Source organism: Mastacembelus armatus, chromosome 17 (genome assembly GCF_900324485.2).
Source record: "Mastacembelus armatus chromosome 17, fMasArm1.2, whole genome shotgun sequence".
NCBI lineage: Eukaryota > Metazoa > Chordata > Actinopteri > Synbranchiformes > Mastacembelidae > Mastacembelus > Mastacembelus armatus.
Genome location: NC_046649.1, coordinates 5,686,833 through 5,710,311, shown reverse-complemented (window position 1 = coordinate 5,710,311; position 23,479 = coordinate 5,686,833). Strand labels below are relative to the sequence as shown.

At 40.0% G+C, this 23,479-nt stretch overlaps 1 protein-coding gene across 6 annotated transcripts in view; it reads left to right on the top strand.

The window, feature by feature from the left end:
* Positions 1–22,961, top strand: part of col15a1b (collagen, type XV, alpha 1b) — a 45,570-nt gene extending 22,609 nt beyond the window's left edge. Inside the window, exons 8-44 of one of the 6 annotated variants that reach the window (XM_026312718.1) lie at positions 303–417; positions 793–833; positions 937–1,110; positions 1,299–1,325; positions 1,408–1,470; positions 1,599–1,676; positions 1,829–1,891; positions 1,975–2,127; positions 4,665–4,718; positions 5,005–5,040; positions 5,316–5,453; positions 5,553–5,612; positions 6,446–6,481; positions 6,593–6,634; positions 6,858–6,920; positions 7,567–7,602; positions 8,673–8,756; positions 9,245–9,310; positions 9,795–9,830; positions 10,134–10,196; positions 12,359–12,448; positions 12,952–12,987; positions 13,153–13,206; positions 13,418–13,474; positions 13,740–13,799; positions 14,092–14,136; positions 16,648–16,729; positions 16,848–16,873; positions 17,314–17,412; positions 17,604–17,739; positions 17,878–17,942; positions 18,166–18,297; positions 18,563–18,655; positions 18,851–18,925; positions 19,311–19,508; positions 19,777–19,892; positions 20,479–22,961. In XM_026312718.1, the coding sequence (XP_026168503.1) occupies positions 303–417; positions 793–833; positions 937–1,110; positions 1,299–1,325; positions 1,408–1,470; positions 1,599–1,676; positions 1,829–1,891; positions 1,975–2,127; positions 4,665–4,718; positions 5,005–5,040; positions 5,316–5,453; positions 5,553–5,612; positions 6,446–6,481; positions 6,593–6,634; positions 6,858–6,920; positions 7,567–7,602; positions 8,673–8,756; positions 9,245–9,310; positions 9,795–9,830; positions 10,134–10,196; positions 12,359–12,448; positions 12,952–12,987; positions 13,153–13,206; positions 13,418–13,474; positions 13,740–13,799; positions 14,092–14,136; positions 16,648–16,729; positions 16,848–16,873; positions 17,314–17,412; positions 17,604–17,739; positions 17,878–17,942; positions 18,166–18,297; positions 18,563–18,655; positions 18,851–18,925; positions 19,311–19,508; positions 19,777–19,892; positions 20,479–20,701 (3,015 nt within the window). In that variant the 3' untranslated portion in view covers positions 20,702–22,961. Of the gene's footprint in view, positions 1–302; positions 418–792; positions 834–936; positions 1,111–1,298; positions 1,326–1,407; positions 1,471–1,598; positions 1,677–1,828; positions 1,892–1,974; positions 2,128–4,664; positions 4,719–5,004; positions 5,041–5,315; positions 5,454–5,552; positions 5,613–6,445; positions 6,482–6,592; positions 6,635–6,857; positions 6,921–7,566; positions 7,603–8,672; positions 8,757–9,244; positions 9,311–9,794; positions 9,831–10,133; positions 10,197–12,358; positions 12,449–12,951; positions 12,988–13,152; positions 13,207–13,417; positions 13,475–13,739; positions 13,800–14,091; positions 14,137–16,647; positions 16,730–16,844; positions 16,874–17,313; positions 17,413–17,603; positions 17,740–17,877; positions 17,943–18,165; positions 18,298–18,562; positions 18,656–18,848; positions 18,926–19,310; positions 19,509–19,776; positions 19,893–20,478 lie in introns of all 6 variants that reach the window. The other 5 variants (XM_026312719.1, XM_026312717.1, XM_026312721.1 and 2 more) reach the window with 5 other exon arrangements.
* The last annotated feature ends 518 nt before the right edge of the window (positions 22,962–23,479 follow it).

Here is a 23,479-nt window from a genome sequence, read left to right as displayed (position 1 = left end):
CCATGTGTCTATTTATGAGTTTATCTTACTTGTTCTGTCACTCTAGGTATGTTGGTGATGTGGCTACTAAATATATAGAAGTTAGTCTGTACGTCTCTGAGTCCATTGGCTCACACATGAATAAGTCCTACTAACTTTAGCTGATGCATTCACCAAGAATTACCAGGTCAAACTATCTGATTTACAGTTGCACAAGATATATGTATCCTTTGGACTCAAACAACAAAATAACCACTCAACTAGCAGAAACATTTTCATTCCAACTCACTGACCTTCCTGCTAATTTTTTTTGTTTCTTGTAGGAAGAGGAAAGTATTCCAATCAGAGCTCCGCCCACTGAGGCTCTGGAGGTGGAGCTTGATGAGTTTTCTGGTCACATGACATCAAAAGAGGCCAATAAAGAAATGCTACTTAGAGGTCAGAATGAACATCAGTACACTGTGTTCATTTACTCTGTGACAGCCACAACATTTTTAATTGAACCTAGTGTGTATAACATTTTTCTACCTGTTCTTTTTTTCTGTAAAAGGTTATCATTTTAGAAGTAGCTTTAAATCTTGTTTTGCACGGAACTGTGATCCAATCAAAACATTTTATCAAAGACCATGTTTCATTGAATCAAGTCTTTTAGGCTTAAATAAAGATCATAAACAGTTACTCATCTGTTCAGGTAAGACCAGACAGGGAAATGTCAAAATGGGCACCCAGGTCACACGGCAAGCTACAGTGTGGTCAGATTAGATTCTTAAGATGTAACCAATAAAACGTCATGATGTCATATGTTGTGTGCAGGGCCACACCGGACAGAGGAGCCAGGAGAGAGATCAGGAGATGTGAGTTCAGACGTAGATGTTCTCACCTCTTTTTCTTTCTTATGCTGCTGTCACTGTCAGTCAAAACATTAGAACAATATGAGAGTCTTAGTTCAATTTTCAGGGACATATCAGACCTGGGTTAAAAGGAGAGACTGGAGATCCTGGACCACCAGGCCCACCTGGTCCCTCAGGACCTACCCCTCCACCTGGCCAAGCTCAGCACGGACCGAAGGGGCCACAAGGACCACCAGGAATGCCTGGCTTCCCTGGCCTGCCAGGGAAAGACGGAAAGCAGGTGTGTGTATATAGGGACAGTGTGTGTGTGTGTGTGTGTGTGTGTGTGTGTGTGTGTGCGTGTGTGTGTGTGCGTGTGTGTGTGTTGCCATTGTTTTATGAACATCTGAGTACCTAAGATTTAGTACAAAGTGTAAATCCTATGTATTTCTGTTTATGTCGTTATTCTTTCATTCTCTCTCTTTTCAGGGGAGCAAGGGTGATAAAGGAGATCCAGTAAGTCACTGTAGTTCCTTTTCTGTCTTTGTCACTATGCTTTATACCAAATGTAATAGCTAAATTGTATTTTGACCTCCAGGGTCAGAGAGGACCTCAAGGATTTCCAGGTTTGAATGGAGAAGCTGGAGCCAAAGGAGAAAGGGTACGGCTAAAGCACCCACTTGGCAGCTAATAGCTTACAACAAATGGCATGACACCAAACCTATTTTAAGAGCCAGATCTATTTCTCCCTTTCACTTCTTCTCTTCAACTTGCGTTCCCCCTCTACAGGGAGAGCCAGGAGTTAGTATACCAGGCCCTCCTGGCCTCCCCGGTCCACCTGGACCCCCCAGGTCACGCAGTGTACCTGTAAGTATCTCACTTTATGGTGCGACTACTTGTAGAACCATGCAGACATAATATTACCCTACATTTTCAGTGATGAAATTAGCATGTAGTAAATACTGATGAGAGCAATTGGAGATGTTTGAAGCATGCATTTGTGTTTATGTGTGTTTAAGTATGGAGCAGATGCCCTGGGTTCTGGGTTTGAAGACATAGACAGTGACACTGAACTCATCAGGGTAAGAAAAGACCAGTGAGGTCCATGAGAAAGTCATGGATTATTTGACTTAAGTTGAAAAAAATAATGTCTTCTTATCTCCAGGGTCCTCCTGGTCCACCAGGGCCTCCAGGACCTCCTGGCCTGCCAGGCCCCAGCCTGTCATCATTAGACACAGCTGAGGGCCTCTCTTCTGGCCATGCTGGGCCACCTGGTGCCCCTGGCAGGGACGGGCTCCCAGGCAAACCTGGACTACCTGTGAGTTACTGAGATGGAAGATAGTAGTAAATAGACAGTATTCAACTGTTTTCATTTATTCAATACTGCCTCAGATCTAGCCTGACAAAGATATTGTCGTAGAGCAGACACTGAATATTTAAACATCATATATATATATATTAGGGCTGTCAATCGATTCAAATATTTAATCGCATGATTGTCATGAGTTAACTCGTGATTAATTGCACCTTAAGCACACATTTTTATCTGTTCTAAATGTACCTTAAATTAGTTCTTAAACAAGTTTTTAATACTCTAATCAACATGGGCATGGACAAACATGGATGCTTTATGCAAATGTATGTTTATTATTACCTAAACATACAGCATTAAGAACATAGGCATGTTTCAAAGACAGTAGATATGTTTCTCAAAGAACTTGCTCATGTCTACATGGAAAATATTTTCCATTTTCTATTTCTCCTACTATGGGCTAGGTCACGGGTCTAACAGGAAATGTGCGCTGCATTAATAAAATTAGTGCCGTTAAGATGAGTTTGCGTTAATGCGTTATTAATGCGTTAATTTTGACAGCCCTAATATTTATGCGATGTCAAACAGACTGTACATGTCTTCAGTCTGCATTTGCTCCCAAAATCCCACGAACTCTATTCAATTTAGTTTAAAATGACCAGAATCTGAGAAATAATTTTTATTATTCACTTTCACTTGAAAATTTGCTCCACAAATGCAGAATTGACATCACTGGAACAAATATTTTTTCTCATATGCCCACCAAGTGTAATAGTGCCAAATCACTATTGTCTCATCCTGCAGGAAGGCGTCCAGAGGAATATAAGATTAGCAAAGTCTTGTGTGCTGCTATGATTGCAATTTTTTTTTTTAAACTGTAATTTCTTTTTATTTTGTATACAGTATATTATACAATATCATTTGTCTTTTATACTTCTGTGTCTAGCTTTTTTTTCTTTTCTATCAATGGTTATTGTCTTTTTACTCAAGCACATAATGATTCTCTGTTTATTCCTGCTTTATCCCCTCACCTGTCTTTTGTTCTGCCCACATCTTGTTCTTCTTTTTCATCTTCCACAACCCTCCTGCCATCTCTTTTCTCCTTTCCAATGTGTTTCAGATGTTTGAGGATTGGTATAGTGGTTCTGGGCCTGATGGGTCAGGTTTGAGTTCAGAGTTGTCCTCTGACATCAATTCTGGTTTCAGTACTGGATTTAGTTTGGAATCCAGTTTTGTCTCCAGGTCTGGGCTCGACTTCGGGTCTTCCTCTTTGGGTTCAGGCGAGGTATACTGGTGTGGTTTGCTCTGTGAACCACCAAACTATGAAAGGCAGAAATACAGTCAAAAGTCAGTGGATTGAGGCAGCAGGACTCGGATTAAATGTTTCAAATGACAAAATGACAGTGATTTATTTGTATCAACAGAGTTTACAGTACATCTTGTTAAAACTGATACTGTAAAGACCAACTCAATCTCACTGCCCCAATGCTCAGGCTAATGACTGTACATTATCTCCAACCATGTTGTCTTAACTCCTGGCTGGCAGCTGGCTGCAGTAGTTGTGTGTATGTGACTGTGCTTTCTTTGCTCCTCAGTGATTCCACTGGAATCCAGACTTACTGCTTACACATGAATTCTGTCAGTCTCGGTTCATTCACCTTCAGGTGAAATGTTGTCAATACCAAATGAAACATTTCAATATGAAGTTTCACTTTAGATGAAACTTCAGTTCAGTCACTTTATGACTGAACTGAAAGGAACTGACCACTGTATACACCATTGCTGCATACGTGTATAACCTCAGTGTCAACTGTCTCATGCTTCATTTATCCAACATGGTAAAGGAACAAATCTGCCTTTTGCATTAATTTTTATTTATTTATTTATTTTTTACTTTCTGCATTGCTGTTCTCAGTCAAGGCATATTGGTGGACTGATATATTACTAAACAATCTAAAACTTAGTACAACAATCCCTTAAGATATACACCAGTTAGAAGAACATGAAAGTGTTGTACAAAACCAACAACACAGTGATGATTATGCCAGTTTCTGATGGCAAAAATTCCTTCATGTGCTTAGCAAATGTCATTGTAATAATTATACAGCTTATGAGCCATTTTGTGTGGAAAGCTGACAGTTTGGCGTGTGGTGTGACAGAGCAATTCAGTGGGCCTTGGAAAGGTCCAGCTCCTCTGGTGCACCATGTAATCAGTTTGTACAAAAGTTGTACAGAAACATTGTTGTTTGTTGGTTAAAGGAATACACAGGATTTTGAATTATTTCAGTTTTCCTGTCAAGTGATGAATGACAATAGTCAGTACAATCTTGAGCTCAGCTCAATGTGTTAAAGCATGGCATGAATGATGTTATCATTTAAGGAAGCAGACTATTGGTCCAGTTCCCCCAAAATCTGAGTATTCCTTTTGAATGACTTGCTGTCACCTTTGATTTGGTGTTAGCTAAAGGCTAACAGGCTTAAAACCAAATTGCACTGTTTTTCTCATCAGTGTCTGATTTGTCTTTCTGTGTTTCTGCATCTAGGGCCTAGCAGGAAAAGATGGGGCCCCAGGTTTACTAGGAGCTGCGGGGGAGAAGGTAATTTTCATCAAGACGGAATGTCTCCCGTCCTGGAAATTAAGGGAACTATATCAGTCACAGAGACCATATCAGTTTTACTGTCCATTAGCACGTGAACCCATGGATCCATATGAAAGAAATTAAAATGCCTCCTGTTTATCAGTTTGATCAAACTTGGTTACACTACACTGAGCTAAGTGACTGGGATTGATGACTTATCTCATCATATTGTTTCAGTTTCCACTACTGCTTCATAAACCTTTGAAGTGCTCATGTCATACTTCTTTCTTGTTTATTTTCTTAGGGTGACCAAGGGTTACCTGGCCCACCTGGACCAAAGGTAATGTGTAATACCAGTTAATAGTGTTAAGCGCTCATGCGGTTAGAGTAGCAGCTCTGGTCTGGCATTTACGGTAATGTTACATATGAGAGGAGAACGGATGTACAAGGAGGAGTTTGGGGGTATAGCTGGGTCAGAAAATGTCAAACACTCCTACAGGTGAGTTTTTAGTGGGGATCAAAACAGGTTGCATGGAGTAGTAGAAGGCTGCTTTTCACTAATAAGTATTAAATAGACAGCTTTTACTACTTTAGGATCTTCCTGTTTCTATTCAGGGTGAATGTGGGTCTTCGGGCACAACAGGACCCCCAGGTCCCCAAGGGCCCAGTGGTCCACAGGGGAGAAGAGGCCTAGCAGGGCCCCCAGGGCCACCTGGACCACCCGGACCTCCAGGGCCCAAATTCTTTGTAGAGGTAATACTATTTTATGCCACCCACCTGCACATACACATCACTGCTGCTGAGAAGGAAACAATGGAGTCATGTAATTTAACTTAAAACTATTGTTTTCAGGATATGGAGGGATCTGGGAAGAGTGACATGCTCATTGGACCTGGGGTCAGAGGTCCACAGGTCAGTGCGAGTGTGTGTTTATCTGGACTATACATCCATCCATTTTCTATACCTGCTTATTCCTTAAACCAGGGTCACAGGGATCTACTGGAGCCTATCCCAGCTCTCTTTGGGTGAAAGGCAGGGGTACACTGTTGGGGTCATGAGGTCAAAAGTACAATTGTTGTCATTGTGTAACATGATTTGAAGACAATACCATGTTTGTGTTAGCAGGTGTCTATCTTACCAGATAAACCACATAACCTTTTGTCCTGTGTAAATGATGAGCTGAAACTTCTAACTGCACCCACGCATCATGTGTTTTGTTTGTTCCTCACTATAAAAATAAAGGACTGCTCAGTGAAAGGGGGCGAAGGAGAGTCAAGGTCGCATGGGGGAGAGAAGAAAGTCTCTTCTCTCTGTCTGCAACTGAGGCCTTTTTTTCTCTTGCAGAGTATATACTCGGTACAAAGTTGTCGTGTGTTTCATTGTCTTCAGGGAAAAGAACCATGTCAGTGTAGCGTAAACCTGACATACACCCTGGACAGGTCACCAGTCCATCACAGGGCCACATAGAGACAAACAACCTCTCACACTCACACTCACTCCTATGGGCAATTTAGAGTCACCAATCAACCTGACATACATGTTTTTGGACTGTGGGAGGAAACCAGAGTACCTGGAGAAAACCCACACAAGCACAGGGAGAACATGCAAACTCCACACAGAAAGGCCGGGTTTCAAACCCACCACCTTCTTGCTGTGAGGCAATAGTGCTAACCATTCAGCCACTATGCTGCCCTGGACTATTCATGTTGTTTCATATACTGTAAGTGTTTTCTGTTTTCTTTCAGGGTCCCCCTGGTCCACCTGGCCCACAGGGACCTAAGGTATTCTATATATGAATATTCATTAAACATGCTGAAGGTAGCTACTGTTCTATTTTTAGCACATAGTAATACTGTATGTATGGTTCCTCTGTGTTCTTGTATCTTTGATAGGGTGAGGATGGAGCCTCAGGTGCTCCTGGGCTCTCTGTAAAGGTAAGTATATGCTATTTGTATTTGGGGGTCAGTGAAATTTCATTTAGAGATCTTTCTGAGCAACCCTTGAGGCTTTTATTTCATTGTACTGATGCAAACCGCAGGGAAAAATAATCTAATATATGGCAGTATTACTATAAATTGAATGAATTTCATGTACACAACTGCACCTAAAGCTGCCACACCCTTTTTAACTTTTGTGTTTCCTCTGTCTACCTTTCAGGGTGAGCCAGGAGACCCAGGACCAGAGGGTCCTCAGGGTCCTGCTGGACTACCAGGTGCTAGGGTAAGTAATAGACATTTACAAAAACACAGGTGTTGATGAGTTTTGATTTATTTTTGGTTGCAAAAATATTTGTTCTCTCATAGTCTTGAAATGACTCTGTTCAAGGCTGACCAACTGTTTAAAATGAACTGATGATGTGGACAGATGTGGAAATCACGGCTAATTAATGCATAATTAAAATGACCGTCACTGTGCACTTCACAATCACTGTCCATCATGCAGTGTCCATCATTAATTCAGTACTCTAAGGTAAGGAGCCCTAGTATGGAAGTGCTTATTAAACGATAATTGATAGTAAGAAATATTTTGATTTGGTTGCTTATATTTTCCCAAGTAACTTGCGAGTACACAGGATTAGTGGTACTAGCCTGGTTATCACATCTGTCTTCAGAATCAGGAACCTCTTGGATGGGGCACAGTAGTTACAGCAGCTCCAGTGGTAGTAATAGGTAGGAGAATGTGTCACACATCCTGCCTGGCACACATACAGCACTAAACTTGCTGTACTGAACTGAAAATAAACAATATTCTTGTTTCAGATTGAACGTGATAATATTTCACCATTTAAATAAACTTTCACCCTTAGACATAATGTGCATTCTAGATAATGGTTATGGTTATTAATATGTTTTTACTCTGTAAACAGGGGGCCAAAGGAGAAAAAGGGAGTCCAGGACCCAAGGTAAGGTTGCCAAACAAAATGAACGTATCAGTATTGTATAAACAAACAATACGACTCACCTCTAGCTGTTGAGGCAGATGGCCTCAGTGCTACTCATAAGGGATTGGTTGGGTTTCTGTGTAAAGTGCCTTGAGATGATTTTTATTGTGATTTGGCACTCAACGAATGAAAATGAATTGAGCTGAATTACATTTTATGTGGCTGACTTGAATGCCATCTTCATCTATTGTTCATTTTTCATGCTTGATATTTAATTTAAGTGAACTTTCTTGATCCTAGATTTATAGATACTACAGTATATGAAGCTGACCTCAAGCATTATATTGGAAAGTTGATTTTTTTATTTAACCAGGAAATAACTCATTGAGATTAAAAATCTCTTTTGCAAGAGTATCCTGGCCAAGACAGCAGTATTACAGAGATCAGTGACAAACAGATATTTTAACCATTCATCCATACATAAAACACAGTGCAAAACATAAAACTAAAACATCACAATGAAATATACATATAATACAAAGTACCAACAAGTGTAGTCTACAGTGTTCCTCAAGCATCCATTAAAACATCTACAGCCAGAATTTCAAATTAACAAATTATGCAAACTTTCTTGGAGTGTATTTAATGAGACCAGCTCCTTTAATTTCAGATTGATTTGCAAAATATTCCAGGCAGAGGGAGCAGCATATTTAAAAGCCTTCTTTCCCCACTCTGTTCTTACCTTAGGAACAGATAATGTCAAGAAATCTTGTGATCGAAGACTGTAAATATTTGAATTCTGACATGTAAAAACCTGAAGATACCCAGGAAGCAGCCTAAGACACATTTAGAAATTTGTTATGAGTCGCAGAGCACCATGATAAACAGTACCAAGGGCACGCAATCAGTGGCAAAAAGCCTTCATATAAACAATGTCACCATAATCCAGCACAGACATGAAGGTAGCAGCAACAAGTTTCTTTTTCACCTCAAAGGGAAAGACAAGATCTGATCCTGAAGTAAAAGCTCAGTCTCAATTGGTTTCCTGGATTTAAAAAATGTCTACTTATTCCTCATCGTATCTTTGGCAGGGCGATCGTGGTACTGATGGAGTCAGTGTCCCAGGACCACCTGGGCCTCCTGGACCTCCAGGACCTATCATTAATCTGCAGGATGTATGAACACATATATACTACCCATGCAGACACACACACACACACACACACACACAGAATTTTTATATTTGATAGGCACTGAATAACATTAAACAAAGTGGTTTAAACTCTTCCCAAAATATGTTGTATTGTGGTAGTATTATACGGTAAGTACCAAAATCATTTCAGTACCATACTGTATATTTAGTCCAAAATTGGAGCTGTGACTTTTAAAAGTTGGTAGTCTTAGACTTCATTCAGAAGAGCAAAATTCATAAAAACCTCAATATGTTCAACAAACTGTGACAAAATGAGACTGTAGAAACAGCTTCCGCTCAGGTTGAGATGACACACCGCTGACAGCCATACATCTTTTTTCAAATTGCACCCTGGAGGTTTAATACATCTTAAACCATATTAAAATGCAACACCTCCAATTTTATGCTTCCACGGCCTCAGTTTTCAAATCTCTAATAATGTCCCACACGACTGTTTTCTGTGTTCTACAGGTGCTCCTCAATATTACAGATGGAGTTTTCAACTTCACCGAGATCAGAGGACCACCTGGACCCATGGTGTGTAGGAATAAACTGTTAAAGCAAAACCACAGTGCCTTTTTTCAAATTTCATTTGATAGATACACACGAGAATAGGCAGAGAGGAGTAGCAACAAACACCAGACCCTTGATCTTGCCTGCACATAATTACCTGGTGCATGGCCTTACCCCATTAGACTCCTAAGGTATCCTGTTTTCTTCTGCTACCTTTTAAGTTTTGAAATGCAAACAGCGAACAGCAGTACATGACCACCAGTTACAAAATATTATACAAGATACATAAACAGACCTTTCTGTCATTAACATATTTACATACTGTACATGTTGTTGTAGAAATGCTGTTGTGTTTGACATTGAGTGTGGGCATATAGCTTTAGGCTGCAGCAGAAATTATCATTAACTCTGCCATGTTGCTTTGTATGTGCTTATGTGTGCATGATTGCATGTTTATGGATGTGTGTGTGTGTGTGTGTGTGTGTGTGTGTGTGTTTGCATGTTGCAGGGCCCTGAAGGCTTGCCTGGCAGAGCTGGATTTCCTGTAAGAGCATTTTGCAATACCACCATTGATCATAAACAAAAATTCTACGGTTACTTGAAAGCAGTGTAACACTTTTTTCAATTTTGTCTATGCTGTCATTGGGCTAAATAGGGTAGGTAAATATAGCAGTGTTTATGTAATCAGCAGTGATTTTCATTGTATGTCACTTCAACATAAAGTTTTTATAGTCTGCAGTGATTCAATGAACAATGAAAAAAGAAAACAACTGTACATTTGATAAAGCTGTGAGGTCTTCAGAAACACTACCATCCTTTGCCTCACTATTCTGTCATCCTTTTCCAGGGCCCCAGAGGACCAAAAGGAGACAAAGGCCCCTCAGGTGTACAGGGGCCAGCAGGGCTCAAGGTGAGAACTAGGTCATAGCAGCAGAGAATTTCAATTCAATTCAATTTTATTTGTATAAAACAAACAAAAAAAAAACCCAACAAATCCCTTATGTGCTAGCCCTTGGTGACAGTGGAAAGGAAAAACTACAAAATTACAATTAGATGATAAAAAAACATTGGCATTGAAACATCAAAAACAACTAAGTAGATTGTACTTTTTTAAGTATTACTACAATACTTTGTTTACTGCCAATATTTTTTCATAAAGAATGCTTCAATGCCAATGTTTAATTTTTCAGTTCTGGTTTTGTTTTCAGTGCCAAAGTTTAAAGTCATCATTCTGCCTCCATAAAAGCACAACTGGTTTCTACTGGTTGGACTCCAGGTTTGCTAACTCCTAAATCCAGTTACTTTGATTTATTCTTTTTCCAAACTATACTTGTTCTGAATATTTACTTGAATATTTTGTGATAGGTAGTATTGTACTTGGTGTGTCATCTGGAAAGAGGAAAGCAAATAAGGAAACTTGGTGGTGGAATGAGGAAGTTCAGGAGTGTGTTAAGAGGAAAATGTTAGCTAAGAAGAAGTGGGACACTGAGAGGACAGAAGAGAACAGACAGGAGTACAGGGAGATGCAGCATAAGGTGAAGGTAGAGGTGGCAAAGGTCAAACAAAGGGCATATGAGGATTTGTATGATAGGCTGGACACTAAGGAGGGAGAGGTGGATTTGTACAGGTTGGCGAGGCAGAGAGACAGAGATGGGAAGGATGTGCAGCAGGTTAGGGTGATCGAGGACAGGGATGGAAATGTGTTGACAGGTGCCACAAGTGTGATGGAAAGATGGAAGGAATACTTTGAAGAGTTGATGAATGAGGAAAATGTCAGAGAGCACAGAGTAGAAGAGCTGTGGTTTTGTATGGGGAAGTCTGGAGTGGCTGTAAGACAGTGGTGAGGTGTGCTGTAGGGGTGACAGAAGAGCTCAAGGTGGAGGTGGGACTGCACCAAGGATCGGCTTTGAGCCCCTTCTTGTTTGCTGTGGTGATGGACAGGCTGACAGATGAGGTTAGACAGGAATCTTCGTGGACCATGATGTTTGCAGATGACATTGTCATCTGTAGTGAGAGCAGAGAGCAGGTGGAGGAAAATCTAGAGAGGTGGAGGTTTGCTCTGGAAAGGAGAGGAATGAAGGTTAGCTGCAGTAAAACAGAGTACATGTGTGTAAATAAGAGTGACTCAAGCAGAACGGTGAGGTTACAGGGAGTAGAGGTGAAGAAGGTGGAGGATTTTAAGTACGTAGGGTCAACAGTCCAGAGCAACGGAGAGTGTGGAAAAGAAGTGAAGAGACGTGTGCAAGCAGGTTGGAACGGGTGGAGGAAAGTGTCAGGTGTGATGTGTGACAAAAGAGTGTCAGCACGAATGAAAGGAAAGGTGGACAAGACAGTGGTGAGACCAGCAGTGTTGTCTGGTTTAGAGACAGTGGCACTGAGAAAAAGACAGGAGGCAGAGCTGGAGGTAGCAGAGCTGAAGATGTTGAAGTTCTCTCTGGGAGTGACGAGGATGGATAGGATCAGGAATGAGGACATCAAAGGGACAGCTCATGTTAGATGTTTTGGAGAAAAAGTCAGGGAAGCCAGATTGAGATGGTTTGGACATGTTCAGAGGAGGGACAGTGAATACATTGGTAAAAGGAGGTTAGAGCTTCCAGGAAGGAGACCTAGAGGAAGACCAAAGAGGAGGTTCTTGGATGTAGTGAAGGAGGACATGAGGATAGTTGGTGTGGGTGTGAAGGATACAGAGGATAGGGTTAAATGGAGGCAGATGATTCACTGTGGCGACCCCTGAAGGAAGCAGCCCAAAGGAAAAGAAGAAGATGAAAGATGAAAACAACAAAAAAAAAGAAAAAAAAAGATTTGTGTGCCACTAGTTCAGATAAATTGTGAAGTGAAGATATGACAGTATTGTAAGACAAGTGTAATTGCAGGTACTTCCAATGTTTTTTTATTTTTCATGCCACAGTATGTAGACAAATTGTTAAATGAACTAATCTGCAAAAACCTGAAAATAATTATTTAATTTAGGATATTTCTTGCTTATAGAATTTAATTATTAGCATTTAGTGTCCTACTTAACAGACTGAAGTAGAAGGTAACAATTTTGAAAGGACATTTTTGCATTAACAGGGAGAAAAAGGAGAGCCGGGGGTGACTATTGCTGCTGATGGATCTCTTTTATCTGCGCCGAGAGGTCCCCAGGGGCCCAAAGGCATTAAGGTACTTAGACAAGTGACCCTTACTCACAGTCTAGTATCCCACCAATGAACTGATGCATAAAACATTACTACAAAGGCATCAAGTTGATGTGTCATGTACTGTATATAATACTGAGATATGACATGAACTATTTATGAGTAGTTAGAGTTAAAATTTCACATCTAATTACAGATATCTGAAATTGGATGGAATGGAATTATGACTAGTCAAAGGTCCATTAAAAATATCTGTAATTCGACTTTCAACTAGTCAAAATGTCATTGCAGATATCTTATAGTTGTGACTAGTTATAAATACATTACAGATACTGTATCTTAAATGTGGATTCTGTCAGTCAAATGAATGCCAAAACGGTACAGTGACGTCATTTTGGATATCCAAAATAGAATTGAGACTAGTCAAAATGTAATTGTAGATATCTGAAATTGTCACTCTTACTAGTCAAAACATAATTTTAGATATCTAAAATGTAATTTCGGATATTACATTTTGTATGTTCATAGGGTGACCGTGGATTCCCAGGCGCAGCTGGACTTATGGTGAGTTCACATTAAATAGATACATATACATTTGAATACTTATATTAATACTTATATATGACAACGGTTTTATTGGTTCTTAATTCCTAATTTTTTATATACTTAAAGGAAATTCTGCACTAAAGAATTTATACACTTAATTGATTGCTGTTGTGTTTAATTTAGGGCCCAATTGGTCCTCCTGGACAAAAAGGAGAATACGGCTTCCCTGGTCGCCCAGTGAGTACACAGTATTTGGTTGTGTACAATATCAGGAACTGAACACCCCCACTGTTGGCTAAGTCTACTGAGATACTGAAAATCAAAAATCAGTGAAAAAATCAAGAAACTTTTGAAAATCTGACTCATTGGCTTGGCTCTTCACATGATGTAAGCTACTGCATTTCTACAAAAAACAATTACTGATGTTCCATTCTTGCTCCTTCTGCAGGGACGTCCTGGTTTACCTGGAAGGAAAGGTGACAGAGGAGATTCTGGTGGCCTACCGGTACGAGGAAGCAAACAGTTACATTCCTATTGTTAAAATCCCGATCGCTATATTTGAAATAACACATTTTTCCATTAAAATCCAATGATTTTCACACATTTAGTCAAAGATTTCACCACTAAGCATTTTGTCTAACGTTGTTACATTAATCATTGAACACAAGCAAAACCTTCTGGATGCCTAAATAAGAAACGGCCAGATAACATTAGCAAACAGATCAACTTTATTATTTGATGATGTGCGAATGTTTTGTTCACTCTCTCAGGGACCACCAGGTCCTCCAGGCCCACCTGGGCTTCCAGGAAGAATTCTTGGCCTGAAAGGAGTAAGTATGAATCTGTGACTTTGTGTATTAAAGCCAACATGTGTACAGAGGCTTGGGAGGTTCCAACTTTTTAATTTTCACCAGCACTTTTTCAACAAGCAAACTGGCTGAATATCAGTCAATATTATCTGGACTATTAGCTTTGGAAACCAAGAATTGTGTGTGTGTGTGTGTGTTTGAATTTATCTTATTTGATGTATGTAAAGTTCATCTACAGTGACCCTGACTTTACTGCAGTCGATTTGCTTTAAACGCTTAGTCTGATTATGCTGCTCTGCTTTGAATCTTAAAGACAGTGTTCCCGGTGTGCCCCCGACCGCACTGCAAAAAGGGACGAGTAAGTCTGAGTCAGACCATCCGACTGGTCTGTTTCAGTTAGAAATTGGACCATCTCCTGGTTCTGTTGGTGTGTGGGTGTAGCAGCATGATGGCTCTATAAACAGCACCCCATTCCTCCCTGCTCTTTACCTCCCTTCCTACTGTCCTAATGAACTTTAAGAAGTCTAATGTGTGTGGATCTGGTCTCATTTCAACAAGCATTAACATTTGTCTTGTATTACATTCTCTTACCTCTCTGACATTTGTGGCTGAAAAATGCATTGTGAGTGTTTGCTAGATATAAATTAAAGATCCACCTATAAAGACAGTTTCTCTGTTCTAATCTTCAGTGCATCTTGGGTTTATTATTACCAGCATTTTTATTTGTTAAATCCCATTTGATCATTCAGGACAAATGTTAATGCCAGTTATAAGGAGATCTAGGTCTAAAGACCATTTGACTCATGTGTCTTTATCATCCTCATCATCTCCACGAACAGGAAGCTGGGTGAAACTCTGACAGTGAGTTAAAAAAAAGAATGAGAAGGGTTCATATTAATCCTTGTGATCTAAATACCAATCACTTTTACTTCAGTCCATTTAAAAAGGCAACTGCAGAGAATGTTTTTCAAAATGTGGGCTAATGCAAGCTTAAATTTTTATTTATTTCAGAGAAGCTTCTTCCTAAATTGATTGCATTGAAAGTGAGATCCATCAGACTGCTCTTAATGTTATTTGGTAGACTGATGAGGTAGACTTTGGGGATTTTTGGGGTTCTGTAACCCAACCTTCTGTCTGAATGCTGCCTGTGGTTGTTGTGATGCTGTTTCTTTACCTCAGCTGAACTCTCAGCTAGTGAAAGGATGTATGTAGGGATTATGCCGATGTCCTTACTAGCATACTGTAGCAGAACAACATTCAGTATCATTGTCAAATTGTGCAAAGCAGCATCCTGGATAAGGATAATGTGTAATGAGAGGAGTGTTTGTTTATTTTATTGGCTGCCACTGGTCATTGAGGTTCACTAACTGTAAAATACATTGCACTGTCATAAAATAAGGAGACATTTTAAATTCTGTTTCTGCGATTTTTTCCCCCCAAGTGTTGGCTTCAACCTTAATCGATTTCCACCTATTACAGTCAGGTGTATGGAAGTTTTTTTGTTAGTTTTTTTGGCATCTTTAATCAATTTGCAATTCATTTTACAATTGGAAATTCAAATATGCATTTTGCAATTAGCAGTTCAATGTACAATTTAATATTCAATTCACAATGAACTATTATGGTTAAAATTTGAATCAACTGCATATCATATTGCCATATTGTCATCTGTCGAGGATGCTCATCATTTTGTCTTGGTGTTCCAGCATCTGCTCCTGGTATGCAAACTTGTGACATTAGCTCTAAATGTTTTGGAGAAAAAGCCAGGGAAGCCAGATTGAGATGGTTTGGACATGTTCAGAGGAGGGACAGTGAATACATTGGTCAGTTAGCCTGGTGTGTGTTAGTAACTGGTCTGGTTATGTGCAAACATTACCTGCAAACCTACAGACAGGTTCTGTTCTGTAAATGAACAGCACTGCCAACATTATATCTGCATGTAACTTTATATCTGAGCCTCAACAGGCTTTTGGTGCGTGTGCAGTGTCCTGCAGACAGCACAGCTGTTTCTGAAACATTAATCTTAGTTATTTCACCTACCCCAAAGTCTAACTCGCTTCATGAGTCCCAGCAGCCAACACAGTCCCATGTGTCTGGAAATGCAGGAGTGTTGTTACAGCTTCTTTTCTGTTCATAAAGAGCTGCAGCCAATCTGGGGGTTTGCTGCCATGCCAGTACTCTCAGTATAAATACAGGCTCAAACATTAAAAACATGAACTCCTCTTCTGACTAGTTGGGACCTGTAGCCTTGATTGGTTAAGTGTACATTCTGAATTAAAAAGGGTAAGGGCAGGTCATAGCAGTTGTAGGTGTGGACCTGCCTTGATGAGCAAGTGGCAGTTTGCATGTCAATTTGAATTTTGACCATGAAAGAGTACGCTGAAACTGTAATGACAATGCAATCCACTAGGGGCGATGTTTCACTGCCACATTTCAACAAAGAGACCAAAATCTCACAGCAATATGACATGAAATTAATTCAGCTTTCATTTGAAATTTTAACCAAAATAATTTCAAGTCAATAGAATATTGAAATGCCATTGAATTGCTGATTGTAAAATGAATTGCACATTGAATAAAGAAGCTAAAAAACTTCCATACAAGTGAAGGTTCATGTGCTGCTGCTACTAGCATGCATTCCTTGTATTTAACAGGTGTTTTGCAGAAGTAACACCAATATTTCAATCTAGTGTCTTTTTTATTATAACCTGCATTTTTGCCATTTTTAACATGTTCTTTACGGATGTTTTACTCAAAAATACATTTAGTCTACATTCAACAGTCTGTACAGTTGGTTTGACTGTTCTTGTACATGCATATATGCTGGTATCCATGTAATTAATGTTAATGGCTGCTTGTGTGTGTGCAGGAGTCAGTGACAAGGGGAGATTCAGTTGGACCTAAAGGAGACAATGGAGATGAGGGGATACCTGGAGAGGCAGGCGCACCTGGTAGGATCTCTATTACAAAAATGGTCCATCAACTGCAATTGCCCAACACTTCTAGCCTTAAAAGTCTAGAAAAGACTGTAGGAACTCAGTATAATTTATGTCATTTTTGTCTCAGCAGTACCTGAGTTTCCAGAGTTAATTGTGGTGAGTACTAATTAGTCACACACTGTTCATGTTACCATAGTGGAGCCAGAGTATTACATCAAATAAATGCAAATGCTATGCTGTGTGTGTTGGATGTGCAAATAGGTGAGTGGTGTAAGAAAAACATAAATTCTGCTTGTAGCATGTCTGTGTAGAGGCTAACTCATAGTTTCCACATGACATACATTTCATCATGCGCCTGAGTCTGTGAGGGTTTGTTCAGCCAAATACAACAAAGGAGCTTTGCACCTTGAGGGTCTTCTAGTTTGAAAAACCATGAACAGGCCTTATATTTTTTTTTACTACTTTAGTAAACAAAAACTTTCCAGATGTATTAAATGTTTCAAACAGCAACTTAGACACTGATGATATGGGCATCTTGAATTTAAATGGCAATGTGTTTGATCTTGGGTATTGCTGTGTCTTGGTGGATCTGTCAGGGTGCTCGGGGTGATCAGGGATACAAAGGTCAGAAAGGAGAAAAGGGTGATGCTGGTCTGCCTGGTCCTCCAGGACTTCCAGGGAGGTCAGGACTTGTGGTGAGAATAATAAGACAAAGTATAATAATGATGCATCCTATAATTACAGTTTCAGTCTCAATCCTGTATTGGAATGAATTATTCAAGTACAGAAATTATTAACTGTATCAGTTTGGCTTGAGTTAATGCCGATGAATATGATTGAGGGTGCTTGTATCATGTTAAGAAATAACATTTTTTTATTCCTGTAGGGTCCAAAAGGTGAGTCCATTGTGGGTCCTCCAGGTCCTATTGGTGCTTCTGGCCTACCTGGAACCCCTGGGTTTGGACGTCCTGGTCCCCGAGGGCCCCCTGGTCCTGCTGGACCACCAGGGCCTGTGCCTGATGGTATGTGTGTGTTGAAAAGAAGAGAGACTGAGAAATGATTCATCTATTTTTCACACTCCTTATTGCCCAAACACTGTATGTAAAACTGTAAAGCCTACTTGTTGATTTCTATGTGTATTTTTGATATTTCATCATCAGTTGTCAGCATCCCCGGCCCCCCTGGTCCTCCCGGTCCACCAGGATCTCCAAGATATTCCAACCCAGTAAGATACTTGTGTTTCCTTGACCAAAGGACTTTGTTCTTGGCCTGCTGTATTTCAGTTGTCTACCGCTAAACCTGGGTCACAACTTGGTAGTAGAGTTTTTATAAACGGTAGTGATATGTCGTATTTATGTCACTGTGAGAAACTGCATGCTCAAGTGTGGAATGAAATTGACAGTGAATAATGAAGGCACAGCACTGAAGTGGTGTTGTTGTGTAATCAGGTGACCACCTATAAAACAATCCATGCTCTGACCAAAGAGAGTCCCCGTGCTGCAGAGGGAACACTGGCGTACGTGTCTGAGAGGTCAGGGGAGCTGTATATCAGAGTGCACAATGGCTGGCGCAAGATCCAGGTGTGTATCATATACACAAGTGTGTATATCTTTGGTTCAATGTGCTGACTTTCCAATTCTTTTTATCATATGTAATTTACTATCAATGTACCAATATGTATTTTATAGAAGATTAACAATGTAAAAAATACCACATTCATGTGCACAGCATGATTCTGCATATTAAGAACCCTTCCGATGTTGAATTGGACCTCAAGTAGAATAACTTAGATTTAACATTTACATTAACTAAAGCACAGGACTGTAACCAGATTCTCTGTTTCAGCTCGGTGAGTTGATCCATTATGGACCTCCCTCCTCAGCGGAGTCCATCAGCAGACCTGGAGACTGGAGCAGACCACAAAGGACCCAGAGCCAGGTTCTCTCTTTCTCCCTCTCTGTCACACACACACATACACACACACACACACACACACACACACTAATAAATGCAGAGACAGAAGAGTCACAGCAGGAAACTGATAAGACCTGTAGTTATAGATGTATCTTTGGAAATCTTTTGGCAGCACCTCTGTAATTTAGCACTCCAGTTTCTAACTCACATTCTTAATAGGAGCTGCAGGAGGGCAGCAGAGGATATCAGCCCAGCTACAATGTACTACCACAGACCTTCAATGCTGTATCTGGGGTGAGTTTAACACCACACACACCAGCCTTAGTCTTCTCATTCATTGACTTTAAATATTCTCCTATCTGCTCTAATCTTATTTCTGAAGACATCCAAACTATAAAAACACATATAGAAATATATAAAATGCAAAAAAGTGTAAACGAAATAGCCTTGATGGCAGCCTTGCACACTACTATTTTTAGGTAACAGGTATGACGTGTCAAATGTTAATTAGCAGAAGGATGACAAAGCATGTCTTTACTGTATATATACACATACACCATCAATTCTGTGACTGGCATATGTATCTACATTCACTTGCACCAAAGCCAGCCAGTCTCAGGTGTGCCTGACTAGTGACAGCTCTGTGACTAAAGATTTTCTAATCTTCTCTCGTCCTCAGCTCCATCTGGTAGCTTTGAATGCCCCTCTGAAAGGTGATGTGCGTGGCATCCGTGGGGCAGACTTCCAGTGCTACCAGCAGGCACGCTCCATGGGGCTAACAACCACATACAGGGCCTTCCTGTCCTCACATCTCCAGGACCTGGCAACCATTGTGAGAAAGGTGGACCGGAATGACATGCCAGTGGTTAATCTGAAGGTGAAGAAAACCTGAGGAAATACTAATAGATCTATCTATCTGTCAGACAAACCTGCAGGAATTGTTAATGTCAACATTCAAGGCTTCATTTACTTCCATTGCTGTAGGTTTTTAACCCATCACTTCTTCTCTGACACAGGTCTTTTTGTATAACTCTGAAATGTACATTATTTTTCACCTTTTTTGCAACCTACACTATTTTATACTCATGGTGTCTTTGTTGAGTTTAATCCAACCTGCTTCATCAATCTCTTTCTCTTTGTCCCAGGGTGAAGTGTTGTTCAGTGGTTGGATGTCCATCTTCTCTGGGAATGGAGGCGCATTTAACCCGTCCACACCAATTTATTCCTTTGACGGACGCAACATTATGACTGACGCAGCGTGGTGAGTGTGTGTATTTTACCATTTATTAGTTAGGAGCCAGAGTGGACAGGAAATGAGGAGGTATAGGGGATGGCATGCAAAAGAGTTTTTTTTCCCCCAAGAGGTCAAAGGTCTAAACAGACATTCAAACACATTTCAGTTTTACACTAACACCAGCCTGGATGCCAGAAAGCAAAACCATAGCTTAGTGTCACGATTCAGTCTTAGGCTCAAACACATGGTAGTGTCACCCTTAATACAATTCAAACACTTTACCTTTTTTGTAACTGCAGAAAAACAGAAGCAAATGGAAAGTGTAGTCAAGAATCAAGAAGAGGGGAAAAACTCCAAAATCTCAAACTAGTGGGAGCTCAAAATTAGATCAGCTATTAGGTAATGGCCTAATAGGCTGGACAGCTAAAGTAGTAACTACTGAGGCAGCAGTTACAACCGAAAAAGTCCAAAGCAACTGATGACCTGAGTAGGAGAAGCTACCCGGCTTTCACAACTTCATCGCTTGCATTTAAACATAAATGTCTCATCCATCTCTTCTTGTCTTTAGCACAGTGGCTGCCCATGTAAACTCTACTCACCTCTTTCCCCTCAGGCCGGAGAAGCTGGTATGGCACGGCTCCAGTACCGTGGGCATCCGTCTGACCAATAACTACTGCGAGGCGTGGAGGACGTCTGACATGGCGGTGACAGGCCAGGCTGCCCTGCTGCAGACCGGGCGACTCTTAGGACAACACACCCGCTCCTGCTCCAATCGCTACATAGTGCTGTGTATAGAGAACACATATGTGGGTAACATACATCCAAGGAGGACCTGAAGAAGAAACACACACACAAACACACATGCAGGCATGCTGAAAGTAGAAAAGGTGACAAGGTGCACATGAATGGAAACACATGCAGGCACATCTCACTGTTTAGTACACACTTGCAGGAAAGACACACAAACATGCAGAAGCAGGCTCCTACACTTAAACACAGTCAAATAAAAAAACATGCAAACACACAATGTTACCGCACATCTGTCTAGATTGCAGTGATTTATATTTACACTACGTGTGTAACAGCACGGCATGATGAAAATGTCTTTTTCACAATTAGAGTAAGGCCGAGTAACATAAAGGACCAACCAGTGTTTTTGTTAAATCTCTAAATCATGCAGACTTTACTCTTTTGCTGCTGATTCATCAGTCATCATTAAAGACAGTGGTGCTATTTTCTTGCAGTTTTAAGTGGCTGTTGGTTTCCATTCATATTTTTCTACACAAAGTGGTCTGAGTTGTGTCATCTGTCACTGCGAAAGTCAGGTCTCCATTTATTTTCTCAGTGTTATGTTATCATTGCAAGGTAGTGTGTGCTAACGGAGTTTCCTGCTGGAAGTGGGAATGAATGCAAACCAATGAACGCCTGTAAAGGTAGACAAATAGAAAACAAATTCAGAAACACGGCAGCTTGATTTGAATAGTTGTGTAGCTGTGTTAAAGTACGATATACTGTATGTGAATTGTAGTAATTAGGCTAAAAAATGCAAAACCACTAGTACGATCATCTAATTTCCCCTTTTTCTTTGTCTTGAATATGATTAAACATGGTTCATTTATGTCATATTGAAGAGCTTTTACCTAATTTCCAAACAGGACAGTGTTGTTTATTGTATTGATTGTTGTTTTTTTTTTTTTAAATCAAGTTTAATTGCTTGAGAAAACCTGTTGAAGGATAAGGCCCATTGAGTGTTTTCAACAATCCCCATAAAGAGATTAATGAAACCCACAGAAAATTCAAATTAATTGTAGTCTACTAAAATTTTTAGGTTTATATGTTGAATAATGAAGAAAAAAGTCTCCCAGTGCAGCAGTGTGTTTCATTGATGTGCTTTAATCAGTTTTGCACAATAGAGGTCTGGGACACAAACAATAAACCAGTCCGGCCTGGAGAATGACAGGCATTGACCGTGAGTAGGGGCAAGTTTTAGCGTCTGTATGGGGATTGTAGACAATATTAATATTGAAAATGAACTGCTTCATCCTTTAACAGTCATGCCCCATTTACTTCACTGTTCAAACAACGCTGTGTTACACTTTTCACGTTATACAAGAAAAAACCAGCCTGGGAACAGTCTATATGTTTTATTGGCAACAAATTCAATGAAAACAACTTTCTCTGAGTAACGTCATCCAATCACCAAGCATCACTTTCATGATTCCTCCACGTTTAGTCGTATTCAGTCCACCACAGAGGTTAGTCATGCAAATTTAAAAAAAAAACACCCAAGGAATGTTTACCAGGAAGCCAAGCTTGCTGTGGGTACAAACAGAGGACAGAGTGCACAGATCAGCCTGAAGCCTGACTTGCTGAAAACTTGTTGATTCACCGTCAGCTTTGTTTACACTGACTCATCCATCCATCATCTATACCCTCTTATTCCTATTCAGGGTCACAGAGATCTGCTGGAGCCTATCCCAGCTCTCTTTGGCTGAAAGGCAGGGGTACATCCTGGACAGGTCACCAGTCCATCACAGGGCCACTCATTTGTCAGATTATTCTAATAAAAGATCAGTTTTAGGATATTTAAACAATTTGGTGACCTTGATCTATGTTGAACATTAGTCCTGATACTGGAAATACAGTGGTCTGAACCAGCATCAGCATTAACATCTGTGCTTTAGCTTCAGTGTTAGAGTTGAGGTCATTGTGTGATTTTCATTAAATTATACTGTAACAGGACATAGTGTGGCAATCAAGCGATTTTGAACATGTATATATGTGTTGTTTTCCAAATGTTTTTTTTTTTTTTTCTTTTTTTACTTTGTAGGTTTAGAGTTTGTGTGATGCACACTAAAAATGTCTAAGATTTCCCTTCACACCACACAGAGATGTAGTTCCAGTGTACTGCATGTAAAGAAAATACACACTTGGCTGAAAGACAAAATGTCTGAAATATTTTGATTTTTAAAGAAGTGTTACTTTTCCTTACGTGTGATTATGATGTTGCAAACAAAACTTGAGCTTCTGAGGAAAGAGAACATTTATACTGACTGGTGCCCACTCAATAAATGTCTCAATTTGTGTTTTTTAAGTAGTTCCTAGTTTTGTTTAACAGGCTCCTTATGAAAACCAGTTTCTTTGTTTAAATAGCATTTTAAAATGACACATGTTGACGCTCCTACATGAATTTTTCACGTCTTAAATGTCTAATGGTTTACATGAGCAAACTTTTAGAAAACTGCATTGATATAGCTAAGGAATGCAATATGTTCACTTTTTTTTTTTTTTCTATTACCGTATCAGCACTGATTAGTTGTTTGATAGGTGAATACAATACACACTCCCAGCAACAAGGTCAGGGAGAGGATGTACTTTAACTATTTACCTGATTTCATTCCATATTTGTGATACTATCGTTGTCTGCCATCTTGGTGTTAAAAAGTTAACTTTGAATGCATGCCCAGTTAGTGGAATCGATGTATCTGCTAGATGCATTATGTCTGTGACCCAGTGATGTATTTCTGACTTTCAAGTCCAAGTCTGGCTGTCTGGATGTCATTTCTGGCTAAAGATCCAGCCAGGAGGTGATATCACTGTAGAAAACAGTCTAG